This window comes from Scleropages formosus, chromosome 19, assembly GCF_900964775.1.
Source record: "Scleropages formosus chromosome 19, fSclFor1.1, whole genome shotgun sequence".
Lineage (NCBI taxonomy): Eukaryota > Metazoa > Chordata > Actinopteri > Osteoglossiformes > Osteoglossidae > Scleropages > Scleropages formosus.
The window spans coordinates 5463138-5487865 of record NC_041824.1 but is presented as its reverse complement, the minus strand read 5'-3'; the positions used below and the strand labels follow the sequence as shown (position 1 = coordinate 5487865).

Here is a 24728-nt window from a genome sequence, read left to right as displayed (position 1 = left end):
GCCGTGTGGTGCTTAAAAGCCCCTTCGCGGGGGCGCGTCTCCCCGCTGCGCGCAGGAAAGTTTTCTGGCTGCGGGTGCGGAGCGCCGGTTCTGTATCGGCGGCGCGCAGGAGCCGCTCGGACGCGCGCGGTGATGAAGGCGCGTGCGCTCGCCCTCTTCCGCCGCGGGGCTGCGATCGCCGCGCCCGGACTGCCGCGGGTCCCAGTGTGAAGGTTGCGCGTGCCGGAGCGTGGACGGGCAGAATGCGTGCGCTGTCCGGGGTGCTGAATCCCGCGCTCGTGCTCGCGGTCTTCGGGCTGTACCCGTGCGCGGTGAGTGCGGCGCGCCCTGCGCGCCCCCACCAGCCTCCGTCGTCGGGGTTCGAGCCCCCGCCGCAGTTGTACGAGTGGGGTAATTCGGGCGCGTGAGTGGAACTGCTTCTCCCGCTCACGCGGAAGCGCGCTCCCGTCTCCGGGGCTTGGCGGGTTTGGTGCTCCGCGAAAAAATGATGTTGTTGCCGGATGTCTGCGGGCTTTTCCATCATCACATGTGCAGTTATAAGGGGCATTTTCAGCTCTGTCCACTTGCGGGTTATTGGAACCGAGCTGATGCTGCGCCTCCAGTTGCTGTTATGACATGATATTGGTTTTTTTTTTCTTTTTCCCACAATAACGACAACATGTGCAAATGGCAGGAACCGCGCGCTGCGAAGCGACCGAATGCTTTATGTGGGAGAAACGTGTTCATTTACTTGTTCAACTTGAAGCGCAAACACGTGCGTGTAAAAGTAATGATTTATTATTATGAGTCATTTATTCCGGCTGCGCTGCAACCTTCGCGTCGCTTCTTTGGGCGCTTTTACATTGTCTCTGTGACGCAGTGAAATATGGTCCCCCGTTTTGCCTGCAAATGAAATTATCACGGGGATGGAGGCAGGAGTAGAACCTGTGACACTTGGAATAATGGGCGTGATGTGCGAGAAGACTGTAAGTGTGCGGAGATTTTCTCCTTTTCCCACATGCGCACATCATCATGGCTCAAACATGTTAGGATGAAGATCATAAAGCAGCTGTTGCTTTCATTCCTCTCGTTCAAACCGGCGCTCTTTGCGTTGGAGCTTATTTATTTTCATTTAAGGAGTAGTACGCTACTTTGCCCATAATTTTAATAACATACAATACAGCATGTCTGCATTGTTCAATATGGTTTATTGGGCTCGTTTTAGAATAGCTGCGTTTCCTTGGGGGAGGGGGGCACAAACTTATATTGGGATTTGCATTCATAACACCTACTTTTATAGATCTCCATATGTGTGCATATCATCCTTACTTTATTATATATTATCTCCTTTTGCATTTGTTTCTGTGTTGATGCTGCTGCTTTAACCCCACATGTGAAGCTGGTTTTGCTGAAAAAAGTGTACAATGGAGCATAAACTTGTGAATTAAACTGATTTTTTTTTTTTTTTTTTTTTTTTTTTTTTTTTTTTTTTTTTTTTTTTTCCCCACCCAACAGTTAGCGCAGTAGTGTTTGATCTGTGCCTTTACAGTCCTCTGGGTAGCCTGTCTTATGTATTTTACACAGCACTTTTTTATAATACAAAATCTGTTGCAGCTGTGTGCAATTTTGCTGATGCTTAATTGTTGAACGGTTTGATTTTAATATTTTAAGACTGCAACCTTGGCCTACAAAGTTGATTTTTTTTTTTTTTTTTTTTTTTTTTTTTTTTTTTTTTTTTTTTTTAAATCATTCGTTCCCTTGGTCTCGGGTGTGGTGTGAAACAGCAGAGCAATAACTGCTTGCTTTCCTTTTCTTCTCCTTCACCGTGGTAAAAAGCAAAGGGACGTGATGTGGTTGAGGTTCTAACTGCACAGGGCTGTGCCTTTCTTACTCTGCTCTGATCTGGCACTTGTGCTCAACATGGTGGTTTGTTCTCAGTCATGTTACCGCCATGTACCGGCATTTTACCACTCTGTTTTTGATGGTATAAACCAATAGCTTGCTGACTGTAGCCGCTCCTAATTAATCTATGCAATAAAACTACCAGTAACTATTACAAGTAAATTCATTCAGTATTGTTACCTTACTGTGTACCACACTTGTGTAAATCAAGAATAAATACATAATGAATCTTATTCTCAAAAGGGAATAGCAAGCAGGTAAAATACAAAGCACATGCAGTGATTGTTGTACTGTACTACATTGCTGTACTTTACTGTATCTATACCGTGTTATAGGTATGCTAATGTTTTCACTTAATTTTTTTATCATTTAGTTACCCTGCATAACTTCTAACTTGGTAAAGATATAGCTGGAGAGCAAAAAAGTCCTATGTTCCCAAAAGGCAAGTAGAAAAAAGATCAGAGATTTTTCTCAGTGAAACACAGAAATTTCCCAACCACTCCTCCCCAAAACAGACCCTCGGGGTGACCGTACATACGTAAGTGCACAAGCAGAAATGTTTTACAGATAATGTCAGTGCTACAATGTACTTTACTTGGGAATGAACCATGTACAGTGTATTAGACCTTCTTTGAAAGTTAGTGAAAATTCGTGTATCTGGTGCTCCTTGTCAGTTATTAGTAGCCACAGGAAATGATTGTATTCAAATAAAATTAATTATGCCCGGCATGTGGCCATATTGAAGGTTTTCCCCGAACAAACCATTGGGGGCACCAGGTGGTGTAGTGGTTAAAGCCACCACTTGTTGATTCAGGTCAGTGTTGAATCCCACCCCCTGCTGTGGTACCCTTGATCAAGGTCCTGACACACACACACACACACACACACACACACACACAGTTTCAGAACCGCTTGTCCCATAGGGGGTTGCGGGGAACCTGACCCTACCCGGCACCACAGGGCCTAAGGCCGGAGGGGGAGGGGGGACACCCAGGACGGGACGCCAGTCCGCCGCAAGGCACCCCAAGTGGGACTCGAACCCCAGACCCACTGGAGAGCAGGACCTGGTCCAACCCACTGTGCCGCCACCACGTCCCCCGGGTCCTGACACAATAATAAAAAAAAATTACCCAGCTGTATAAACTGATCAATACCTTGAGTTACAAGTCACTTTGCAGAAAGTCTTCAGCTCAATGAAGAAATATAAACAATAAGAGCAAAACTTGAGAATAACAACTGACAAGCGTATTTCAAACCATAATGTTATTTAGCTACATCTTTTCAAAGATGCGGACTTCCAATATTTTGCAATGTATTTGTGAAATACCATTATTCAGTGACATACGGTTTATTTTAAGGGAAACGCATTCTTCATAGTTCAGATCAAGCCAAACTGGAATCGTCTCTCAGGCCGGAATGGTTATTATAACGCTATTATAACGTCCACCTGAGAGCTCAGTGTGAATATGTACTGCCTACATTTACATTTTTATTTATGCATTTGGCACACGCTTGTCTCCAAAGTGACACACAACTGAGAGTATGCAACAGTGTATTCTACCACAAAGAGGATGAAAAACACAATTATGAAAACAAATCTTGTTTGTTTGATGCCACCATTTTTCACTTCTTTCAAGTAGCTGCCTATAGATGTCTTCTAGAAATAGTGAGCATGTAGACAAATGTTAGATGTTGGATCATTTATGTAACGGGCAGAAAAGCAGGAGAGAAATGGGTTAAAGTGATGATTTCTGAGACATTTCTTAACTGTACAAAGGGATTCAGCAGCTCCGAGGGGCGGAGGGAGCCGTTTCCACCCCACCAGGGTCAATATTAAGCAAATACAAACTTTAGCTTGTGGACCCCTGTGGGTGGGACCACCAAGTAGACAGAGGTGGAGGAGCACACTCCTCTTGCTGGGCTGTTGGGAGTGGTCTGGTCCTTTAGGTATCTGGGCTCAGCTCCTTTACCATGTTATAGACCACAATCAGAGCGTTGAACTTGGCGGCTACAGGAAGCCAGTGGAGAAGGATGAGGAGATGAGATACAGGGGTTTAAAAGTACATGTTAAAGCAGGAGGTTTCATTGCTGCAGGAAGTCATGGTGGTGGTGATCTGCCATATATAGGAATGGGTTCATCAGGGTTTTTGGTTTGTTCTGCTGACCCCAGTGTTAGACCCCCCCCCTCGAAATGAGAAAGGCTATAAGGTCTACAAAGATCTAACAGGAGATGCCGATTGCTTCCAGACATGAGTGATACAGCACAGTGAGCAAAGAGCAGAAGGATGACTTTGTTAGGATCAACGCTAAAGCTCAACTTGCTGTTGCCGAGAGCGCAAAGTAGGGTCTTTCGCGGTTATTTTGCTAATGATTATTTTATTTCAAAGGCTGAAAATGTGCAGGAAATGAAACTCCTTCAGGATAGCAAGCGTGGAATACAAAGTGTGGAAGTGCTCCGTAGCCCGGAATACTTTGCAGAGGGAAACGAGGCAGCTGTGCTGTGTCTCAGCGCCTGGCGCATGAACTGGGACATGAACCCTCCTGACTGCTTGTTGATGATATGGAAATTAGTGTCAGTGATGCTGGTCATGCACTTGTACAAAATTATTGGTTTGGAGGGCAGACGATCATAATTTTTTCATTGCGGTGTATGTGTACAGCCATCGGATATTCCGAAGGTTGTGCTTGTTTTGTTAAAACCCTTTTTTGGACAATAAATCTTCCATAATGTCATTTTTTTTAAAAAAAAAAAAAAAGAAAAAGTGAGACTACTGTGTACTTGTCATGTGTGACACACACTTTCTGAACCGCTTGTCCCAAGTAGGATCACAGCAAACCAGAGCCTAACCCGGCAACACAGGGCATAAGGCTGGAGGGGACACACCCAGGACGGGACGCCCGTCCATCACAAGGCACCCCAAGCAGGACTCGAACCCCAGACCCACCAGAGGGCAGGACCCAGTCCAACCCACTGCACCACCACACCCCCGTGCGTGATACCTATTCCTCAAACAATGGGGTTAATTTATTCCATGAAATCACCCCTTAGACAAATTCCTGTTGTGAGGAGGTTCAACTACTGTTATTTCTTAAGAGGGCAAAAATAATGGGCTCCAGGATGGAAAGTATATCACCTTAAATTTAATTAAAATGCCAAAGTAAAGGGTTTTTTTATTTAATCATTTTATACATCAATTACTAATCAAATTATTAAAACCGCTACCTTGAATAATGCAGGAGAGTGAATAAATTTCTGAATTATGTGTCACCTTTGCACTGTGACTCGTAAACTTTATTATTTTATTGGAGCCCTGAAGTGGAAGCTCAGGGGCGAGAGCAGAATGTGCACTAGATTCACTCGTTTTGTGCTTTTATTCCACCTCTTTCTTTCCTTATTTATACTCCTCTACATGCTGAGAATGAGACTCCTTCCACAATTTGTCAACACCAGTTAAAGTTTCTGCACTTTAGTTCTCCGTTATTTTGAAAAATTGTGTAAACAGTAGAACAAGCCATCCCCTTACTTGCAATAATGTTGTTCTGATTTTTTTTTTTTTTTTTTTTTTTTTCCCCCAGCCCCACTTATTCTTCTGTCCATTTGCTACCTTTTAAGGAGATATTTTTATCATTCGTGACATTTCTTGCATAGTAATGAAGCATTGACATCATAGGCTGTCTTTCACTGCATGGAGAGAAGGGCTGAGATGTTCAACACACAATGATCCTCATTTGAACTCAGGTTTGGATGTAAACAAGTGGGGACCCTGCTAGCAGAGTGTTTAGAACTGTTCTCTTTAGCCCCAAAGGTTATTGGTTCAAGTCTCAACTCTGGCTGTTATACCCTTGAGCAAAGTACTTACCATTAAATTACCCACCTGTATAAATGGGTAAGTAATTTGCTTTAGAACAAAGTATCAGCTAAGTGAGTTTAAAGATTTATATATAAAAGCTGCTCACATGTTTATCTAGTTGATTTCTGAAAGTTTGTTTTGAATCTGCTACCATAGCTCTGAGTTAGATTTACCATAATCAGTAGTGCGTAGGCAGTGAATAAAATACCTATTGTGTAAGTAAACAGACTGCATAACCTGGTAAAAATGCCATTGTTCTGAATAACAAGCCTGTTGTATGAAAAGGTGTTTAATATTTTCAAAAATCCTTTGTAGCACTTTTCTGTTGTATGGGAGCCCCATATGGGGGAGGGAAGCCTTCGTACGGTCACTATTTTTTGAATTCATGAAAAAAATTTTATCAAAAACTACACGGCAAGGAGAGGGGGGTGTGGTGGCGCAGTGAGTTGGAGTGGGTCCTGCTCTCCAGTGGGTCTGGGGTTTGAGTCCCATTTGGGGTGCCTTGTGATGGGCTGGCGTCCCGTCCTAGGTGTGTCCCCCGCCCCTCCAGCTTTATGCCCAGTGTTGCCGGGTTAGACTCCGGCTCCCTGCGACCCCCGTAGGAGCCAAGCGGTTCAGAGAGAGAGTGTGTGTGTGTGTGTGTGTGTGTGTGTGTGTGTGTGTGTGTGTGTGTGTGTGTGTGTGTGTGTGTGTGTGTAAATGGCGAGGCCACACCCAAATGAGTTTGATTTAGTGGTTATTAAAAATAAATGCATAAATGATTCCCTTTGACAATGGAAGCTCCCCGGACTTGGCGAGTGAGATCAGGACACAATATTGTGCTGTATGCAGGTTATGTGTATCAATAGCATTTGTGGCTCTGAGCAAAAATGAGGAGGATCAATATCTGAAAGATGAATCATCACTTTCATTGTCCACTGGATAATTTCTGTTAGTTTGTTTTCTGGTATAATCTGTCTAATGTGAATCCATCTAATTGAATGGCATCACTTAGTGAGAAATTTCCTCCTGCCCTTGTGCTCAACACACAACTTAGTTCGATGCCCACTTCTGATTTTGACTGCAGTCGGAGCAATGGGGGGGGTCCGGTGGTACAGTAGGCTTGGTCAGGTCCTGCTCTCTGGCGGGTCTGGGGTTCGAGTCCTGCTTGTGGTGGACTGGCGTCCCGTCCTGGGTGTGTCCCCTCTCCCAGCCTCACACCCCGCGCTGCCAGGCTTAGGCTTTGGCTCACTGCACCTCCGCTTGGGACAAGCAGCCTCAGTCAATGTGTGTGTGTGCTCACGCAGGAGTGATAGGGCACCATCCTGGAGATGACAATGATGGCAAAGGTTTTTTTCATTGTAAATTTCAAACAGTGACATCACATAGTTGTAACTGTACCACAAATATAAATTCTCAGCGCAAAATCGACTCAAGTGTTCAAATTCCAACTTGCGTGAATGAGCCGCTTTTAAATAATCACATATCGTTCTTACAAATTGTCTACTTGCACGTTCGGTATAAGGTGGCTGCTAAGTCATGCAAAAAACCCTTAAGTCATCGAATGTCTTCACATCCCTTAGAAATGCTAGATTAAAATGGTTTTTCTAATGTTCGCTATTGTGTTTTTTTTAACTAAGAATTGACAAGGCCAGTGACCATTGTTTAAATGAGCTGTATCTAAAAGTTCTTATTTATCTTGTCCCAAGAAGATGGGAGTTGAGAAGATTTTAGTAGAGCTCTCTTTAACAATATTATTACAGTAATATAGCACATAGAAGATAATGTAGAAGAGGTTTTACTGGAATTGTGGGGGCGTAGCTATTTTATACATCTTTTTCATGCAGCAAGACTTGATGCGGTACTTTTATATTTGGGCCTAAAGAACCCAGACATGGTGCTGAGATCATTAATGCAAGATCACAGTTACTTTCTAAGAGTACTTTGGTAGCTAAATTGACATGCACTAAATTATTTACATTTCTTCCAGAATAATAAAATGTAACTTATTGAAGTGTGCCTTGTTTTTATTCCCATTAATCATTGACCTACACTATAAACTCGTAAAATAGAGCCATCTAATAATTTAATTGCATTTCAACTAGTGACTCCCCCCCCCCCCCCGGTTGGGCCCCTTATGGTGTAAGTAATATATATGGAATTGGTGCTCAGTAAGTCTCCCTGTGTCTCAACTTCATGAGAAATATTACCGCTGAGGTTCTTGTTAACAATCAGGAATCAAGAGAAAGACGTCGCAGGATAATGGCGATGCAGAAAAGCTGACTGGAAAATAACTCCCAGTGTCCCAGAATTAAAATCAGTGAATTAATAATGACCTTTTGTGAATCCCAGGGCTCGACGTGTTCAATAAGAAGACATTCTGCATCCTTTTGTGGTTTCCTTAGAATGTTTATTTCTTAGACATGCTGTCTGCTTCATCTCAAATCCAGTCATGTTCATGACTCTCTCTCTCTCTCTCAATGTTAGAATTAAAAAAATTTCAGTGCAAATAGTAAATGCATTTCAAACGCAAGACATTGCTGCAGTATCATAGTAGTAAATGATCAGTTACAGAAATATATTTTGAAAAACATTAATATAAAAGTTATAGTCATATTTCATTCATTCATTCATTCATTCATTGGTGAATAACTGCTTGTCCAGTGCAGGGACCTGGTGATGCAGAGTCCACCCAGGAGTCACAGGTTGTGAGAGAGAGAACACAGGACAGAGACATGATGATCATTTTTCTCACTGATCTTTATGGTGTAAAGAAATAAAATTCACAAGGTCACTGCCTGTGTCTTTCACTCTGTACAGCACATGGATACCATGCTGTTCGAGGAGCTCTGTAGCATTACTGACAAATGATTAACGCTGCAGCATCTGTTTGATCACAAGATTAAGGCTTTATTTACTCTGTTGTAAGGGTATTCATGTTCTAGAAGCTGTTTGAATGATGTACATAAATGTGTTGATACTTATATGTTTATAGTTTATTTCTATGAGGACTGAAAGAACCCTGGTTCCACTATAGTGCACTTGATGAACTGATACGGTAAAAATTACTCAGTGATGGATGGATGGGTGGATAGATGAACCACTCCTTCGTTTGAGTGTCTTCATTGAATGAGACTGTCAGTGTGATGCAGAGGAGGTAAATTGTCAAAGGAAAGTTTGCCTTCTTGGAGTGTTTATATTAAAGGAGAGGAGTCCGACCAGCATCATTCGAACCCTGCTGGTACACTCATGGTCATGGTTTCCATGGTGATGTAGAGGTTAATATACCAGATGCAGCCAGACTGACACCACAGAAGGACAGGAACCTTCTGGGTTGCAGACACCAGGTGCGTATCCGTGTTCCAAAATGTCTGAGACGTGTCGTACCAAATAAAATACCTGCTGCGGAAGTAAAAGGTCCATGTAACAGGCTGAAGTACTGCTGTGCTGAATAAAGTCTGACTTGTGTTAAAACTGTACGCATTTTCATTAGGTGTTTTGTTTTATGGAGCCCTGGTACATGGGAGTGTATTCTTAAGAAAAATGAAAAACCGAAATATGCCGTTTGCCATTTGCGATTCGGTGAAAGGAGGGAAGTGGCCACGTGGGGGGTGTGTGTGTACATCGCCTCTCTTTGTGTCTTCGCAGACGGTCGCGCCGAAGGAAGGCTGGCAGGTGTACAGCTCAGCGCAGGACGCGGACGGCCGCTGCATCTGCACAGTAGTGGCGCCCGAACAGAACCTCTGCTCCAGGGACGCAAAGAGCCGCCAGCTGCGGCAGCTACTGGAGAAGGTGCACAAGAAAAATTAATCAGTTTACATGTACATTTATTAATTCATCTGAAGCTTTTCCTCCAAGAAAAGGACACATCACTCCAGTTCCTGTATATAGAATTAGTCAGAAATAAAATTGGTAAGCGGTTTTTTTTTTTTTAACAGGCAGTGTAGTGATATTTTATGGAGCACAAATGAGATCAGTAGAGAAATGGCTATGAAACAGATGGGTTTGCAAGGGATTCAGCAGCTCTGAGGGCAGAGGGTGATCATTCCATAACACTGAGGCTAGAAATGAGAACCCTTGTGCTTTTGGTCCTATGCGTGGCACCACCAAGCAGCCAGAGGTGGAGGAGCGTAGCAGTCTGACTGGGGTGTAGCGAGCGATCGGGTCCTCTAGATACTCAGATGTCGAGACAGAAAAAAAGAGAGGTGACCACCAGCTGCAGTGGCCATTGTGGGATCGTGGTGTCGGTCCAGTGACTGGGCTTCATTTCCAGGTTCCATCATTCTGGACCTTATGCCCAAATGCTGATCCACAGGTCCTTTGATCCTCTGATTATAGTATCTCAAAGCGGGCATTAAACAGTCATATTCATTCCTGTGCTGCTGCACAATGTAAACAAAATATTAACAGTGAAAAAGTGGAAAACCTCGCATAGGTCTTCTCACATATATGTATGCCGCAAGCGTTTCTTCTCAGTACTTACTCGTTGTAGTTAAACAGCACGCAGTTCGTAAGTTCAGTTTTTTCATGACTGTACACTATATCAATGCAGTATAATAAAATAATAATGAGTGTGTCTGAATGAAGAAAACAGTCAGTGACTGCAGGCAAAGTTCATTATTAACACATTCTGAACCGTAACCTTCAAAGATGCTTTGCTGTTGGTAAAGTGGCCGTTTTGAATCAAATTGTTTTATACAGTATTAGAATTTGTTCTTTGTGTGTTTATTCCGCATGGGTCTGTATCCTGGTGAGAGCACACACTTCTCGAGTCCATTTTCCCATACAAGTGAATTTAATAAAAGGCTCTGAAATCAAGTCCTCATGATTTATAATGTGGTCTATATTGAGATATCCTTCAATCTGACAGCACATTCAGAATTTCTGCTTTATTATGCAAACTGTACAAACAAGCATTGCTTTCTTGTAGGATTAGAAATGTTTTTGAGAAAAGTAACTGTAAAAATTACCACCAGGTTAGTTTAAAATCCTGGGCCATAAATCAAAAGCAGAATTTCGCATTGATTTTCTTTTTTCTGTTGCACAAATGGGAAGACAAAACCATACAAATATTATTATGCTTATTATGGTGAAATATTTGTACTAAGCCTTTCAGCTACAACAGTTTCAGCAGCTTTATTTACATTCATTTATTTAGCGGATGCTTTTCTCCAAAGAGACTTCCAATGAACTCTATGTAGTGCTATCAGCCCACACACCTTATTTACCGTGGTGACTTACACTGCTAGATACACTACTTACACTGGGTCACTCATCCATACATCAGTGGAACACACACACACACTCTGTCACTCACACACTATGGGGGAACCTGAACAGCATGTCTTTGGACTGTGGGAGGAAACCAGAGCACCCGGAGGAAACCCACACAGACACGGGGAGAACATGCAAACTCCACACAGAGTGAGCGGGGATCGAACCCCTGTCCTCTCACACATGGGTGGGTCTCCTCATTTAAAATGTGTGGAACAGATGCACTTTCCTGGAGTCACCGGCACCACTTTCCTAATGGTATTTTAATTTTTCTTTCTCTTCAACAGGTACAGAATATGTCCCAGTCAATTGAAGTTTTAAACCTGAGAACCCAAAGAGATTTTCAGTACGTCATGAAAATGGAAAATCAAATGAAAGGACTGAGGACCAAATTCCGCCAAATCGAGGAAGACAGGAAGTCTTTAATGACCAGACATTTTCAGGTAAGAGCTTCATTTCGGCCGTTTCCCGATTCCTCTTCTACGCTCTGCTCTTGTCCCCGGTATGTGCCGACGTGTGTTTTGTTTCCTCTTCGAGATGCCCTTTTTCCGGGCATTTTCAGATTTCCACGACATGCTTCTCCACTTCGATGCGAGTATCTCAGACAAGGAACTTATAACAAAGAAATCTGATTAACCAAATCACATCCTATGAATCTGAATCATCCTGACATTTAAGCTGAGAGCATATTGCAAATTATAACCCTTCTTTTCAGGAAATCTGCAAGTGCTGTGCAGCCTGAACCCATATGTTACAGATATTAAAAATAATGTTGAGTCATTATACGAGGGTACTTTGACTGTGTGGAGATATAACAATGTTACAAAATCCATCTGCATAATGACTTTTTTAGAATGCAGCACTGTATTTTCAGTGTGCATAATAATTCATGGTTATTATCAGCATCTTTAGACCCCCCGCTGCTGGGCGGCATGCCGTGCGCCTCTCCGTTATGCTTCATGCAAACCCCTCGCAGGAGCTCAGAGAAAAGATGGACGATCTGAAGCCGCTGATCCCGGTTTTGGAGCAGTACAAGATGGACGCAAGGCTCATCTCGCAGTTCAAGGAGGAGATCCGGAACCTGTCGGCGGTGCTCACGGCCATACAGGAGGAGATCGGCGCCTACGACTACGAGGAGCTGCACCGCCGGGTCGTCGGTCTCGAGGGAAGACTGAGGAGCTGCATGAGTAAACTGAGTGAGGCCCCCCGACGCTGCCGCACTTCGTTCTGTTAGACGAGCACAGTGGCTCTTAGGGGGGTGGGGGGTTAGGGGGTCGCAGGGGCTCAATGCGTTCGATGTTGTGGGGTCCTCGTTGGCCGAAGGTGGCGCAGCGGGTAGTGCTGCTGTCTTGGAGCGCCAGGGTTCTTCGAATCCGGTTGAAGTATGTGGAGTTTGCGAGTTGTTCGTGTGGGTTTTCTACAGGTGCTCTGGTTTCCCACCACAGTCAAAGATGTGTTTTGGATGAATCTGCATAGCACTTAGCGTGTGTGTGTGTGTGTGTGTGTGTGCGCGCGCGCGCGATAGCCTTGTGATGGACTGGCATCCCATCTGGGGCGTGCCTCTCCTACCCTTGCACCCTGTGCTTCCGGAATGTTCTCCAGACCCCTGTGCCCCGGCACTGGACCATCAGTTAATGAAACTGAGTGGGCAATCAGTCGGTAAAAGGGTGCAGGGGGGGAAATTGGGTGACACAGTGGCACAGTGAGTAGTGCTCCTTTCTGATAGTGCCTGGCTGGTGTGAGAGGGCATGGGTTTGACTCCCACTCAGTCGGTGTGAAGTTTACATGTTCTCTGCATGGGTTTTCTGCCACAGTCTCAAGACAGGCTGTTCAGGTTCCTCCATAGTGTGTGAGTGACAGAGCAAGTGTGTGTCTTCTACTGATGTATGGATGAGTGACCCAGTGTAAGTCACCACGGTGAATAAGGTGTGTGGACTGAACACTGCATGGAGTTCATTGGAAGTTGCATTGGAGAAAAGCATCTGCTAAAAAAAAAACAAATGTAAACTTGGAAGTATATTGTCACAGTACCTTTGAAGCAGCATGTTTAGAATATTTTAAAGAATATCGTTCTTATTTTTTATTAATGAATGGAAATGCTAAACATGCTCTGTAAGGGCAGCTAGCAGCATAATAGTTAGAACTACTGCCTATGGACCCCAAGGTTGCATGTTCAAGTCCCCCCTCCAGCTGTAGTACAACTGAGCAAGGTCCTTATCCTGTACTTCCCCAGTAAAATTACGCAGCTGTATAAGTGGGTAAGTAATTGTAAGTCACTTTAGAGAAAAGCATCATAAACATACGATGCATGTCTTTATGTAAGTATGATGCATGTTTTTCGTCTCAGTGCTGTAGCCAGTTCTCAGTTGCAGACAGAGGGAGCAGTTTGTTTATCTCTTATTAAGCTTTAATGAGTTTTCTGCCTGTTTAATTAATTCATTACGGAACAACACGTAACACGTTCAAACAATAAGCCGCATACGATGCTCAGGATCCAGTAAATATGTTATTGTTGGCAGAGTCTGAAAGGAGACTCCTAAACTTTGTGTTTCTGATTCACTGCTGCTTTAATATGCACACTGTTGTTGAAGTGTTTGGTGGCATAAGCATGAAATTAGCTTTAGGGGCCTCGCTGGAAAAAAAAAATATCTTATCGCTGTGTTTCATTATGAACAGCGTGTGGAAAATTAATGAAAATCACTGGACCGATCACAATAAAGACATCTGGAACCAGATTTGGCGCATGGATGACTGACCCACAGGCTTCTCAAAGAAACAACAGGGTGAGTGCTTTATGGCTTCATGTTTCATTGGCTAAATTATGCAAATAAGCAATTTTTTTTGGGGGGGTGTCGTAGGGGTGGGGGGGGGCTGTTTACCCAACTGCTAGGAAGGGCAGACAGAAAAAAATTCAGTGACGTTCATATTTGTATAGAGTTTTATTTCACTCCATATGTGTTGTGTCAGATGTTTAGGTGTTCGCCGAGCTTGGCATTTGGACTGCAAAGGTTTCATCACCAGTTGGTGACATCATCAGTGATGTCACATTGACTGGCGATGATGTCACCAACTGGTGATGAAACCTTTGCTGTCCAAATGCCAAGCCTGGAGAACCCCCGAACATCCGAATCAACAACCTGAGCTACGAACACCACCAATCTTCTCCACCACTGCCATATGTGTGCTGTTAGTTTTTTGGTAACGATTTCATATTGTCTTCTCAGGCACCTTATGAAGTAAAGACATCTTGGTTTTTCTTTCCCCAAACACAGGTCTGGTACATGGACAGTTACACCAACAACAAGATCGTCCGCGAGTACAAGTCTATGGCAGACTTTGTGTCGGGGGTGGAGTCTCGTACCTACAGCCTGCCCTTCAAATGGGCCGGGACCAATCACCTGGTCTACAACGGCTCCCTGTACTACAACAAGTACCAGAGCAACATCGTAGTCAAGTACAGCTTTGAGACGGGCCGCGTCCTGGCGCAGCGGGCGCTCGAGTACGCCGGCTTCCACAACGTCTACCCGTACACCTGGGGGGGCTTCTCGGACATCGACCTCATGGCCGACGAGCTGGGCCTGTGGGCCGTGTACGCCACGAACCAGAACGCGGGCAACATCGTCATCGGTCGGCTCGACCCGGACACCCTGGAGGTCCTGAAGACGTGGAACACGGAGTACTCCAAGAGGAACGCGGGCGAGTCCTTCATGATCTGCGGAACGTTGTACATCACCAACTCGCACCTGACCGGAGCCAAAGTGTACTACTCGTACTCCACCCAGACGTCCGCCTACGAGTACACGGACATCCCGTTCCACAACCAGTACTTCCACATCTCCATGCTCGACTACAACGCCAGGGAGAGGGTCCTCTACGCCTGGAACAACGGCCACCAGGTCCTGTTCAACGTCACGCTCTACCACATCATCAAAACCGACGACTCCTCTTAAAGTTGAGCTTAAAAAAAACGCATCATCGCTCCTGATGGACTTTTTTTTTTTTTTCTTAATTTTCTGTTTCATTTTTTCCCAGCTTGACAGCACGTTGTTATTTCTCCAAAAGGTTGCTTTGCCTCTGTTTTCATCATAAGACACTTAACCGTTGTGAAACACTGTAAACGTATCAAAAAACAGATGGCTTCATTCTCTGCCACACTGTCAACACGAAGGCCTTCAAACCCAGTATGAAAACATAATTAATTTTTACTCATGAGCTCCATAAGTGGAGCCGTGCGGAAGCTCAAAATTGACTATATCCAAGGTAATGGGAGTTTGGCAGCGGTCTGTGTTACTGCGGTACACTTTTTCTGCCTATGAACAATTACGTTTTGTGCAACAGAATTTTCACACTTCTCAACGGCGTCTGGCTTTCGCGAACGAAAGGCCTCCCTTCCCATTTTTTTCGCATTTTTATGAAATGTTGATTTTTTTTTTTTTTTTTTTTTAAATTAATCAACCGTGTCCAAAACTTTATTAAAATTCATCAGCCTCCCTAACCACATATCAAAAGTAATTTATCTCATTAATATCGGTGACAGACTTTCTACGCTGAGAAATACACGTCATACCACGGTTTCCCCGTAAGAGGTCCTTGTTTCTGCATAATTGCCACTTCTTTTAAACTGTAAATAGCATCAAATTAAAATTAATCACGTAACCCGAGCTGTGGATTTCTTAAATATTATTGGCGAGATAATTTCCATATTGCTCATACACCGTGATGTCCTTGGGAGACGTTTCTTCTGTATGAAGTCCGAATTATGGCTCGCGGTTGTTGGCGCACCGGCCGCACTGCATGCTCCATGGCTCACCTTCATACCAGCTTGGACAGTATTAAAGGTGTCTGTACCATGTTTCATTACCTCTAATCTCTTTCCGCCCGTAATAGTGCAACTGGACACCCATTACTTGTGTTTCATTCAATAAGCCAGAGGCTTTTTTTAGAGCTTTACTGCATGAATGTCAGAATGCTTTGTCAGCAGTTATTTATTCTGTGTATATATTTTGGCTTCAGACACATCAAGTCTTGGTTGTATTATTGAAATGCTTTAAGTTGTTTTCCAAAACTGCCTGAGCATAGTGCTGTGAAAAGCTTTGAATTTTACTGAAGATAACTGTAAACTTTAAAAAAAAAAAAAAAAAATCATGTAAAGCCTTGTAGCAATCTGTCTGTAAGAGTAAATTATTTTTATAAAAATGGAGTGAGCTTATCTGTTTAAGGAACTGAGAGCGACCACTCGTGAGTTTTCCGGAGAAATTACGTTCTGTTCCTTTGGTAGGTGTGTAAGTCCGCTGTACAGTCGTTTCCCATCGGTACTGTGAGATGCTCCGAGACTCCCGTGGCGTCCCAGATGTAGCGACAAAAGCATCAACGTGTGCAGAGGTGCTCAATAATATTCTGCAAATATTGTGCCCGAAGAGTATTTGAGAAGTATGACACACATTAAGAGGAACAGATGGCACCGTGAACAAAAAAAATCAGACAAAGTAACACTTGAGAGGAGGGGAGCATTGCTGCATGCTGTCACCGGCTGTTGGACGGGTAAAACCCAACGCTGCGCGGTAATCCTCACAAGCACGGTTCACCTCGGTCGTTCTGAGCTCAGCGCTCAGAGAAAAGCTCACCAGTTCCCTGGCTGTTAACCGCTTTGTATGCGTCCGAAAGTTTTCCCGCTTGAGGGGCGAACATTAACGCCCCACGCTCTCCCCGCGCGGCAGTTCTTATTTATAGCGCTGCTTCAATATCCCGCCGGAAGCAACAGAATTTCTTTTAGCCATAAACTGTCTCTAAAATCAATAAGCTGTTACTGATTTCCAATCTTGGGCACTTGTACAACCAAAAAGTTTCTGTTACACATCATAAGGGGCGACATGATGGCATAGTGAGTAGCACTGCTCTGTCACAGCCCCTGGGTGGTGCGAGAGAACATGGGTTCCATCCCCACTCAGTCTGTGTAGAGTTTGCATGTTCTCCTCTGTCTGTGTGAGTTTCCTCCGGGTGCTCTGGTTGCCTCTCACACTCCAAAGCTATGCTGTTCAGGTTCCCCCATAGTGTGTGAGTGACAGAGAGAGTGTGTTCCGCTGATGTACATATGAGTGACCCAGTGTAAGTAGTGTATCTAGCAGTGTAAGTTACCCTGGTGAATAAGGTGTGTGGGCTCATAACACTACATAGAGTTCATGGGAAGTCGCTTTGGAGAAAACTGTCTGCTAAATAAATCAATGTAAGTTATATGTTTAAAGGGGACGTGGTGGCGCAGCAGGTTTGGCCAGGTCCTGCTCTCTGGCAGGTCTGGGGATCGAGTCCTGCTTGGGGTGCCTTGCGGTGGACTGGCGCCCCATCTGGGGTGTGTCCCCTCCTCCTCTAGCCTTGCACCCTGCGGTGCTGGGTTAGGCTCCGGCTTGCCTTGACCCCCCCCCCGGACAAGCAGTTGTAGCCACTGTGTGTGTGTGTGTGTGTGTGTGTGTGTGTGTTTTGAAAGCACTCATCTACAGAGGTGGATTATCATTCATTTTAATTTCCTTTCCCAATGTGTCCTTCACATCTGAGTTTGGGCGGCGGTACGTGTTTCCCTGGAAATGAAGCTCAGTGTCGGGTACCGTCAGGCCTCTGTGTCACCTGTGTGTCAGAGAACATCAGATTCAGCGTTCCAACTGCTTTATCTTTCATGTAAAGCGTTGACACTGAGCTATATGAAACAGTCTCACCAGACTGATATACGTGTCCCACTTTCCCCTGAATTTATACTCTGGATTTAGCAGGAGCAGATCGATAATTCACGCATTTCCAATCTGGTCCCTTTAGTCCTTTTCCTATTACACCATGTGATCACAACTGAATATTCTTTTGCTGTAGAGACAAATGTGCAGCTGCTGTTAAACATAATATCCTAAAAAGCACTTTAGGAAGTAGAGTATGCGCTTAAAAAGGAACAGTTGACGTTCTGCAAATTTATGGATTTAACAAGGTTAATAAGGTGGGTGTTCAAAAAGTCTAACGGTCCCGTCTTTACTGAAGCTCCTCAAAATTCAGAAAGTCAGAGGAATCGAGAGTTATATGCATCAATAAATATATATGTGTAATGATATAAAGCGAGGGTTTAAACCAGGCAAACATTCCGTAGCCAGGAAATTTTGCTTTCTTTGGATTTGAGGAATTTCTATCTAGTTTATGTATTTAATGTACCTTTACTTTGTTTTTTTTTTTCGTGTAATTCCAGCAATGACGATTTTAGCAGCATGTTAGCGTATTCCATGTTATATACTAGACCTATCAGTCTCTTCTTTCCGGCACTGTGCTCACCTTCCTGCGACACTCCTACTCAATTAAAGCAATGATGAGGGTGACACTCATCGATAATGAGGCATAATTCATCATCATTCACCTTCTCAGCTCCTTGTTCACTAAAGGAGGTTAAATGAATGTGCTCCACACCTTGGTGCTACAACAAGATTATTCTTATTATTGTTATTAGTAATAATAATAATAATAATTATAATAATAAAATGGAAAAAAATAAAATTATATATATATAATGTATTAAAGTGTTGTCTGCTACACCAGTTGTCATTCCAGGTGAATCTATATGAATGTATCACAAGAAAGGATACTGGGGAAATTGTTGAAATTGCATAGCAACTCTGAACTGAAATATGTTATTCTGTCCTAGATGGTTTTCTTTGGTATAATCATATAAAGCAAATGTTTGAGAGACTTGCAGAGTGAATCAATAGAAGAAAAGGCCCCTGGGTTCTCCTGATAGCGTTTAATTGTGTTTCAAAGCCATTTTCATCCCCGGAGCTGTACGGTAATTCACATTTTATTTTTTTTTTTGCACCTACACTGAGACAGACCCACAAGTTTTGTCCGTTTCGAGCAGGAGAACAGACGAGTCTCTGTCCGTCTTTGTGGAGTCTCCTCTGAGTCTCCTGTCCGGCGCTCCTGTTGCAAAGGACACTTGTGACAATGGCTGTGCAAATGTACTTAAATAAATGGAAAGACTCCACATTGTTATTATCAAGTCATCTCTTGATTGTGAGCATGTGTCTCTCCCCTGAGGCCCGTCTGCTGCTTCCGGAATGGGAATTAATTTGGGCCCCAATTCAGCGAGGTGAATGACTTTCTGCAGAGTCTCTAAGAAAACTAAGGAAATTGTACCCCAGCAACACATTGTGACAAATATATAAAAGATGGAAATGTCATCATAAGTCCACTTAATAAAGAACCAGTATTGAATTTTCACAAGTTCCAGAAAGGTGACCAAAATTAACCAGAATTCAGTAGAATTATGACGCAGGGTCACGTGTTAACTTTCTTAGTGGAATGAAGTCAGATCGTACACCACGTGAATAGAGAACTCTTGTACCGGTTATAAAATAGTAATCTTTATGCAAACAAAATGTTGGTTGTTATCTAAGCAGTATGAACTGAAAACGGAAAACAGGAGAACAAAATCAGCGCTTTGCGACGGCCCCATAGAAGCCATGCGGTCTGAACTGAAGAGGGGGTCCATCTCCATAAAACCGAGGGTCTGGAAATGTTCTACATGCAGGAACGGTCCAAGTCCACACCCGATGTGCTCTCCACCCTTGTCAAAACACGAGAAGAGTCTGAGAAGAGGATCGAGAAGAGGACCCCTGCCGCACGGCCAACGGCACGTAGCCCAGGGGTTGGCCTTCCGGAACCAGGTTCAAGTGCCCCTCCTGCTGTAGTGCCCAGATCAAAGTACTTACCCTGATTTAATACAGTAAAAATTACTCAGCTGTACAAATGGGTAAATCAATGTAAAGCTTAGCAGTGTATTAAATTTAACAGCTGAATGAAAACCACACTAAGAAAAAAAACCCTCTGTTGAAATGTTTCTGTGCACCAGTAATGTGGCTGTAAAAGAGAAATCAGTGCATGCTTGTGATGTAAGACATTTTTACTAAGTTTTGCCTGAAAATTGTTTCTGTGCCATACACTGATCACCTGGAGTGCACATAACAATCTTAGAGCAAATGCTTAAATTAATGAATCAAATATGATGGTAAGTACTGATAAAATTTCCAAAAATAAAGAGCATCCTTCTCTGTTCGGGATAAATTAATCCTTCCAGCTCCGATTTGCATTGCACGTATAAGATCTACACGAATAAATTGCTCCAATAAATCTAGGACTTTAATATTTAATCGGCTCATTTTTGCAAATTTAATTATTCTCCACTGCGGAGCCCGGCTTTCCCCACCTTCGCAAAATTCATATGTAAGACCAAACAAGCAGAAGTTGACATTACAATCTCTCCTTTCCATGTTTTTATTGATAAAAAACCAAACATGGCCAAATTACCTCCCCAAGAAGCACTATAAATGCAAATGGAGACAAATATTGTTATGCGGGTTCACTATTATTTCTCTGCGAGTAATTTCACAATTGGTTCTTTCTTCTTGTCCTTAAGGAGGTCCCTTCAAGCGTGTGCTGCGACGCTGATCCAGCAGCGGTTTTGATCTGCCGAGACGTGCTCAAGACACTGATCGCAGCGGGGATCGATAACTTTGGGGAGGTTTTTTTTCTTACTGGCTGCCACAAAATGCACGTCTGACAGCAGGAGACGCCCGTATGGATGTGCGAGGCGCAGAACGGGGTCGGCGAAGTATCGACCGCGGCTTTAACCTTGAGCACGCAGACTCTACGATGATGCCGACTCAGAGCTGGCGGGTCCTGGCGGGTCCTGGCTGGTCCTGGAGGGCCCTGTGGATTTGCAGATGTGCCGTATATTTCACAACGCAAGCAGAACTCAGCCGCCGCAGCGTGGGCTGGAATTACTGCCGCACTGACTGAGGGAACATTCCGGAACATGCCAATTAAAAGCTGGATATCTCAGCTTTTGCAAGATGCAAACTAACGCCTTTGCTTTGGAATAAACTCGGAATTAAACTTAAAATGCAAAGCAAGTACCAAAACCATGTTGGAACACAGTGCTTCATCAGTATTGGCTTTTAATTGTTATTATAAGAGCTGTTCGGGGGACAAAGTCACAGCTCAGCAGCGATGAAAATATTGAATTGGCAGGTAGACACACACACACACACTCACACACTAAAGGTCCACAACCGCTTGTCCCAAGCTTAACCCGGCCGGAAGGAGAGGGGACACAGTCCGCCGCAGGGCACCCAAAGGGGGATTCGAACCCCAGACCCACCTGGCAGGTACATATATAAAAAAAAAAAGAAGACTAAATGAGAGTGAATTAGGGAGTTTAGTGCTCTGATGACATGTTAAAATGACAGTGATGCCATGGATTTCCGTACTTGTACAGGTGTCACTTTACCTTCCCAAATCTTCACTTCCAGTATATAAACACGTGCTGGTTGACATTACAGTCACACTTATGTCATACATACATTTTCACAGCGTTAGGCCGCATCGTGCAGTGATGCCAGCTCACCGGATGACTTTGGGAAGCAGCCGTTTCACAGCGGTATAATTTACCGCGCCAGTTATAGGTGCGCGGTAAAAGCAGCCGAGCGGCTCGTGTCGGAGGTGACGTGACAAAGGGGCCCGTACCTTTGGAACGCCGTCGTTGCCGTCGCAGCTGCCTTCCCCATATCGTTATTATTTTTCTCTTTACAGCCTCAGTGCTGAATGATGATTTATGGGATGTGCGATTACGAGGATTTCCATTTCATTCCTCCTCTGACCCAGACCACGTTTCTCTCACTCTCTCTGATTAGGTCTCTCCAGCAACGTGCAACAGGAGCAGCGAGAAAATGCTTAGCTGGGAATTTCCTTTTCCTTTCACTGCTCCTCATATGCATTTATTACCTCTGTATATGCCACCTAACAGCGTTCAATACATCATTCAGGCTGTGGAGAAAAATCTAAGAAATCTCGCTGCAGAAATGGAGGGAAATTAAAATTCTACAACTGGAATATACCGAAGTTGATATTTTCTCCCAGATTACGCACACACGCACATTGTTTCGAACCACGTGTCCCGAGCGGGGCTGCAGCGAGCGGCTGGAGCCTAACCCGGCATCGCAGGGCGCAAGGCTGGATGGGGAGGGGACACACCCAGGATGGGTTTTCCCAGATTATTTGCTTTTAATTAGTAAAGATGGTTGTGAAAAAAAGGAATATTTCATTGTACGGTCATTATGCCGTATCCTATTCAGCAGGAAAAAAAATATTTACCGGGAAAACATCTACCTCTGGGAGGCACGGTGGGTTCAGCCAGTGCCCGTTGTATGGCGAGTCTGGGGTTCGAGCCCTGTTCGGGGTGCCTTGCGACGGACTGGCGTCCCGTCCTGGGTGTTTCCCCTCCCCCTTCGGCCTTGCGCCCCGTGTTGCCAGGGAAGGCTCCGGTTCGCCACATCCCCGCTCGGGACGAGTGGTTGTTGACAATGGACGGATGGACATTTCCCTGCACCCGGGGGAAAAAAAGACTTGGTGGTTTCCATTAACCACTTCACATCTGTGCCATTTAGCATCGGTGAAGTATGAGAAAGGTAAAACAGAGGTAAGTCCATTCGTAAGACAGGCCAGAGCAGTTTAATAGTGATTGCAGACTGGAAGTGTCACTTTTAATGTAGACGGACGTAAAACTAGCTGAGTGCGAAGTACAGTGTAGGTGTTTAAATGCTGTTCTGGTGTTTTTTGTGAAATGACACAAACTGGGGGACTGAAACTTGTTTTTATTGGAGGGATGTCCAACACGTGACCCGAGGGCTGTGTGCTCCCTGCCGTTTCACGTATTGTGGCCCACAAGAACATTTGTAAAATTATTAAAATACGCAGTACCTACCATAAACACTACGAATTGTATTAAGTTACATGATTATAAAGTTTAACACGCCTAAATAAAATGCAATAAAATAAAAATAATTTCTCACTTTAGAAATATAAGGTGGGGTGTGCGTGGTGGGTCCAGCTGGTACTCGCTGTGCGGCGGGTTAGGTCGGGCCTGCTCCGTGGTGGCTTTGGGGTTTGAGTCCTGCCTGGGGTGCCTTGCAATGGACTGGCGTCCCGTCCTGGGTGTCCCGGTGCCTCGTTCCGCCGGGCGAGGTCCCGGCTCGGGACGAGGGGCTGTGGACATGGATGGACATTTGAAGTTCAGTCTGCGATTTACATCGATTTTTATATGAGGCCCTCGAACCTGTTCACCATTATGATTGTGGCCCTTTGGCAAAAAAGGTTGGACACCCCTGCTTTACTGAAACGGTGACTGAAACTACAGCACTGTCAAATGCTCTTTGTCCTACGAGGACCTTTCTGATGTGTCTCATGCGTAGGACAGCTGGTACCGCGGTGGTTAGCGCTACTTCCTTCGCCTCCAAAGGTCACGGGTTCACTCCCCACCTCTAGCTGTTGCTCTAACTATTACCCTCCTGTGTAAAGGGGTAAGTAATTGTAACCTTAACACTGTAAGTTTGGAGAAAAGCATCAGACACCGTAAAGGCACCAGTGTTGCTGCCTTTGTGAGTGGAATATTTTATTGCAGCTACGCCTTATGAAAATGTTAATGCTCATCTTAATCCGAATACTGTATGTCCCACACAAAGGTAAAGTGGAAATATGAATAAACCTAAGCTGTTGAGCTGATCACCTGAACATCACGAAGAGAAGATCAGCTCACAACAGACCAGGGGTCAAAGTGGACCCGTCTCCACACAAAGCTATTTTCAGTTTGGATACTGGCACGGTGGTATTTTCGGCAAGAGACAATTTTAAAAAAGTAAAAAAGTTCATTGCTAGGGAATAATCGCATCTCCTGCTATTGTGGGTGCGCACAGTGAACGCGCACCGCCGAGGTTCCACCGCTGTAAGATGTTTATCTTCCATTAGAAATTCATACCTTCAGCTGGGGGCGTATGAGGAAGTTCTCCGTGTCGCGCTGCCGAGAGCCGCGCGGCTCGACGACGAAGCAAACCAGCGCGCGAAACACCTCCGGGCTCCTGCAGATATTTATTCATTTGTCTGATGCTTTTCTCGAAAGCAACTTACCGCGTTAAGCCACTTACAGATATTTACCTATATCTATAGCTGGGTAATTTTCCTGGAGCAATTTACCTCACGACTGACTCTGCCCAACTACTCTCCAGGCCACGGTGGCATCCCGTCTGGACGCTGCAACTCTCCCCTGTGTGGCCTTCCCACTACGGCCATCAAACCTCTGCAGCTTCTACAAGACGCTGCTGTACGAGTTGTGTTTGACTTGCCAAAGTGTTCCCATGCATCTCCTCTACTCATTTCTCTGCACTGGCTTGCTATAGCTGCCCAGATCAAATTCAAGACCCAGGTTATTGTCTATAAATGCATCAGTAGAACTGCCCCCAGCTACTTACAGGACTCGATCAACCGCTACACCGCAGCCAGACCCATTCGCTCGTCGACCTCTGCTCCCTTGGTGGTCCCGCGCACGAAAGGTAAAGCTCGGAGGTTCTCGGTTCTGGCTCCCTTGTGGTGGAATGACCTTCCCCCGTCACTCAGAACTGCTGAAACTCTGTCTACATTCAAGAAGGGCCTGAAAACTCACTTTGCCCAAGATCTCTCCAGCTCATGTACGGTGTAAATGTTCATGCACCGTAACTTTATGATCATCCCCAGATAAGCCTTTACACAACTGCTAGTCCTGTATTGTATGTAAATGTTTGTGCACCTTAAAAAAAAAAAACTATAGGAAGGGTATCAGGAATCTATCCCGAGTTTTGTGCACCTACTCATGCGATGAACATTGGTGCATAAAGTGGAAAGAAACAAACTAGG

The 24728-nt window shown here is 44.4% G+C and overlaps 1 protein-coding gene across 1 annotated transcript; it reads left to right on the top strand.

The window, feature by feature from the left end:
• The first annotated feature begins 242 nt into the window (after positions 1 to 242).
• olfm3a (olfactomedin 3a) lies at positions 243 to 15450 on the top strand. Its single transcript, XM_029246311.1, has 6 exons — positions 243 to 311; positions 9360 to 9503; positions 11273 to 11428; positions 11962 to 12181; positions 13662 to 13768; positions 14258 to 15450. Exons 1-6 carry the CDS (start codon positions 243 to 245, stop codon positions 14933 to 14935), a joined length of 1374 nt encoding a protein of 457 aa, XP_029102144.1. The 3' UTR covers positions 14936 to 15450.
• The last annotated feature ends 9278 nt before the right edge of the window (positions 15451 to 24728 follow it).

What these genes read in the sequence shown, in the direction of transcription:
- olfm3a (XM_029246311.1), top strand. Translation starts at nt 243, where the DNA reads ATGCGTGCGCTGTCCGGGGTGCTGAATCCCGCGCTCGTGCTCGCGGTC. An exon ending in TGCGGCAGCTACTGGAGAAG is followed by an intron (nt 9,504 to 11,272) that starts GTGCACAAGAAA and finishes TCTCTTCAACAG; the next exon opens with GTACAGAATATGTCCCAGTC. An exon ending in TAATGACCAGACATTTTCAG is followed by an intron (nt 11,429 to 11,961) that starts GTAAGAGCTTCA and finishes AACCCCTCGCAG; the next exon opens with GAGCTCAGAGAAAAGATGGA.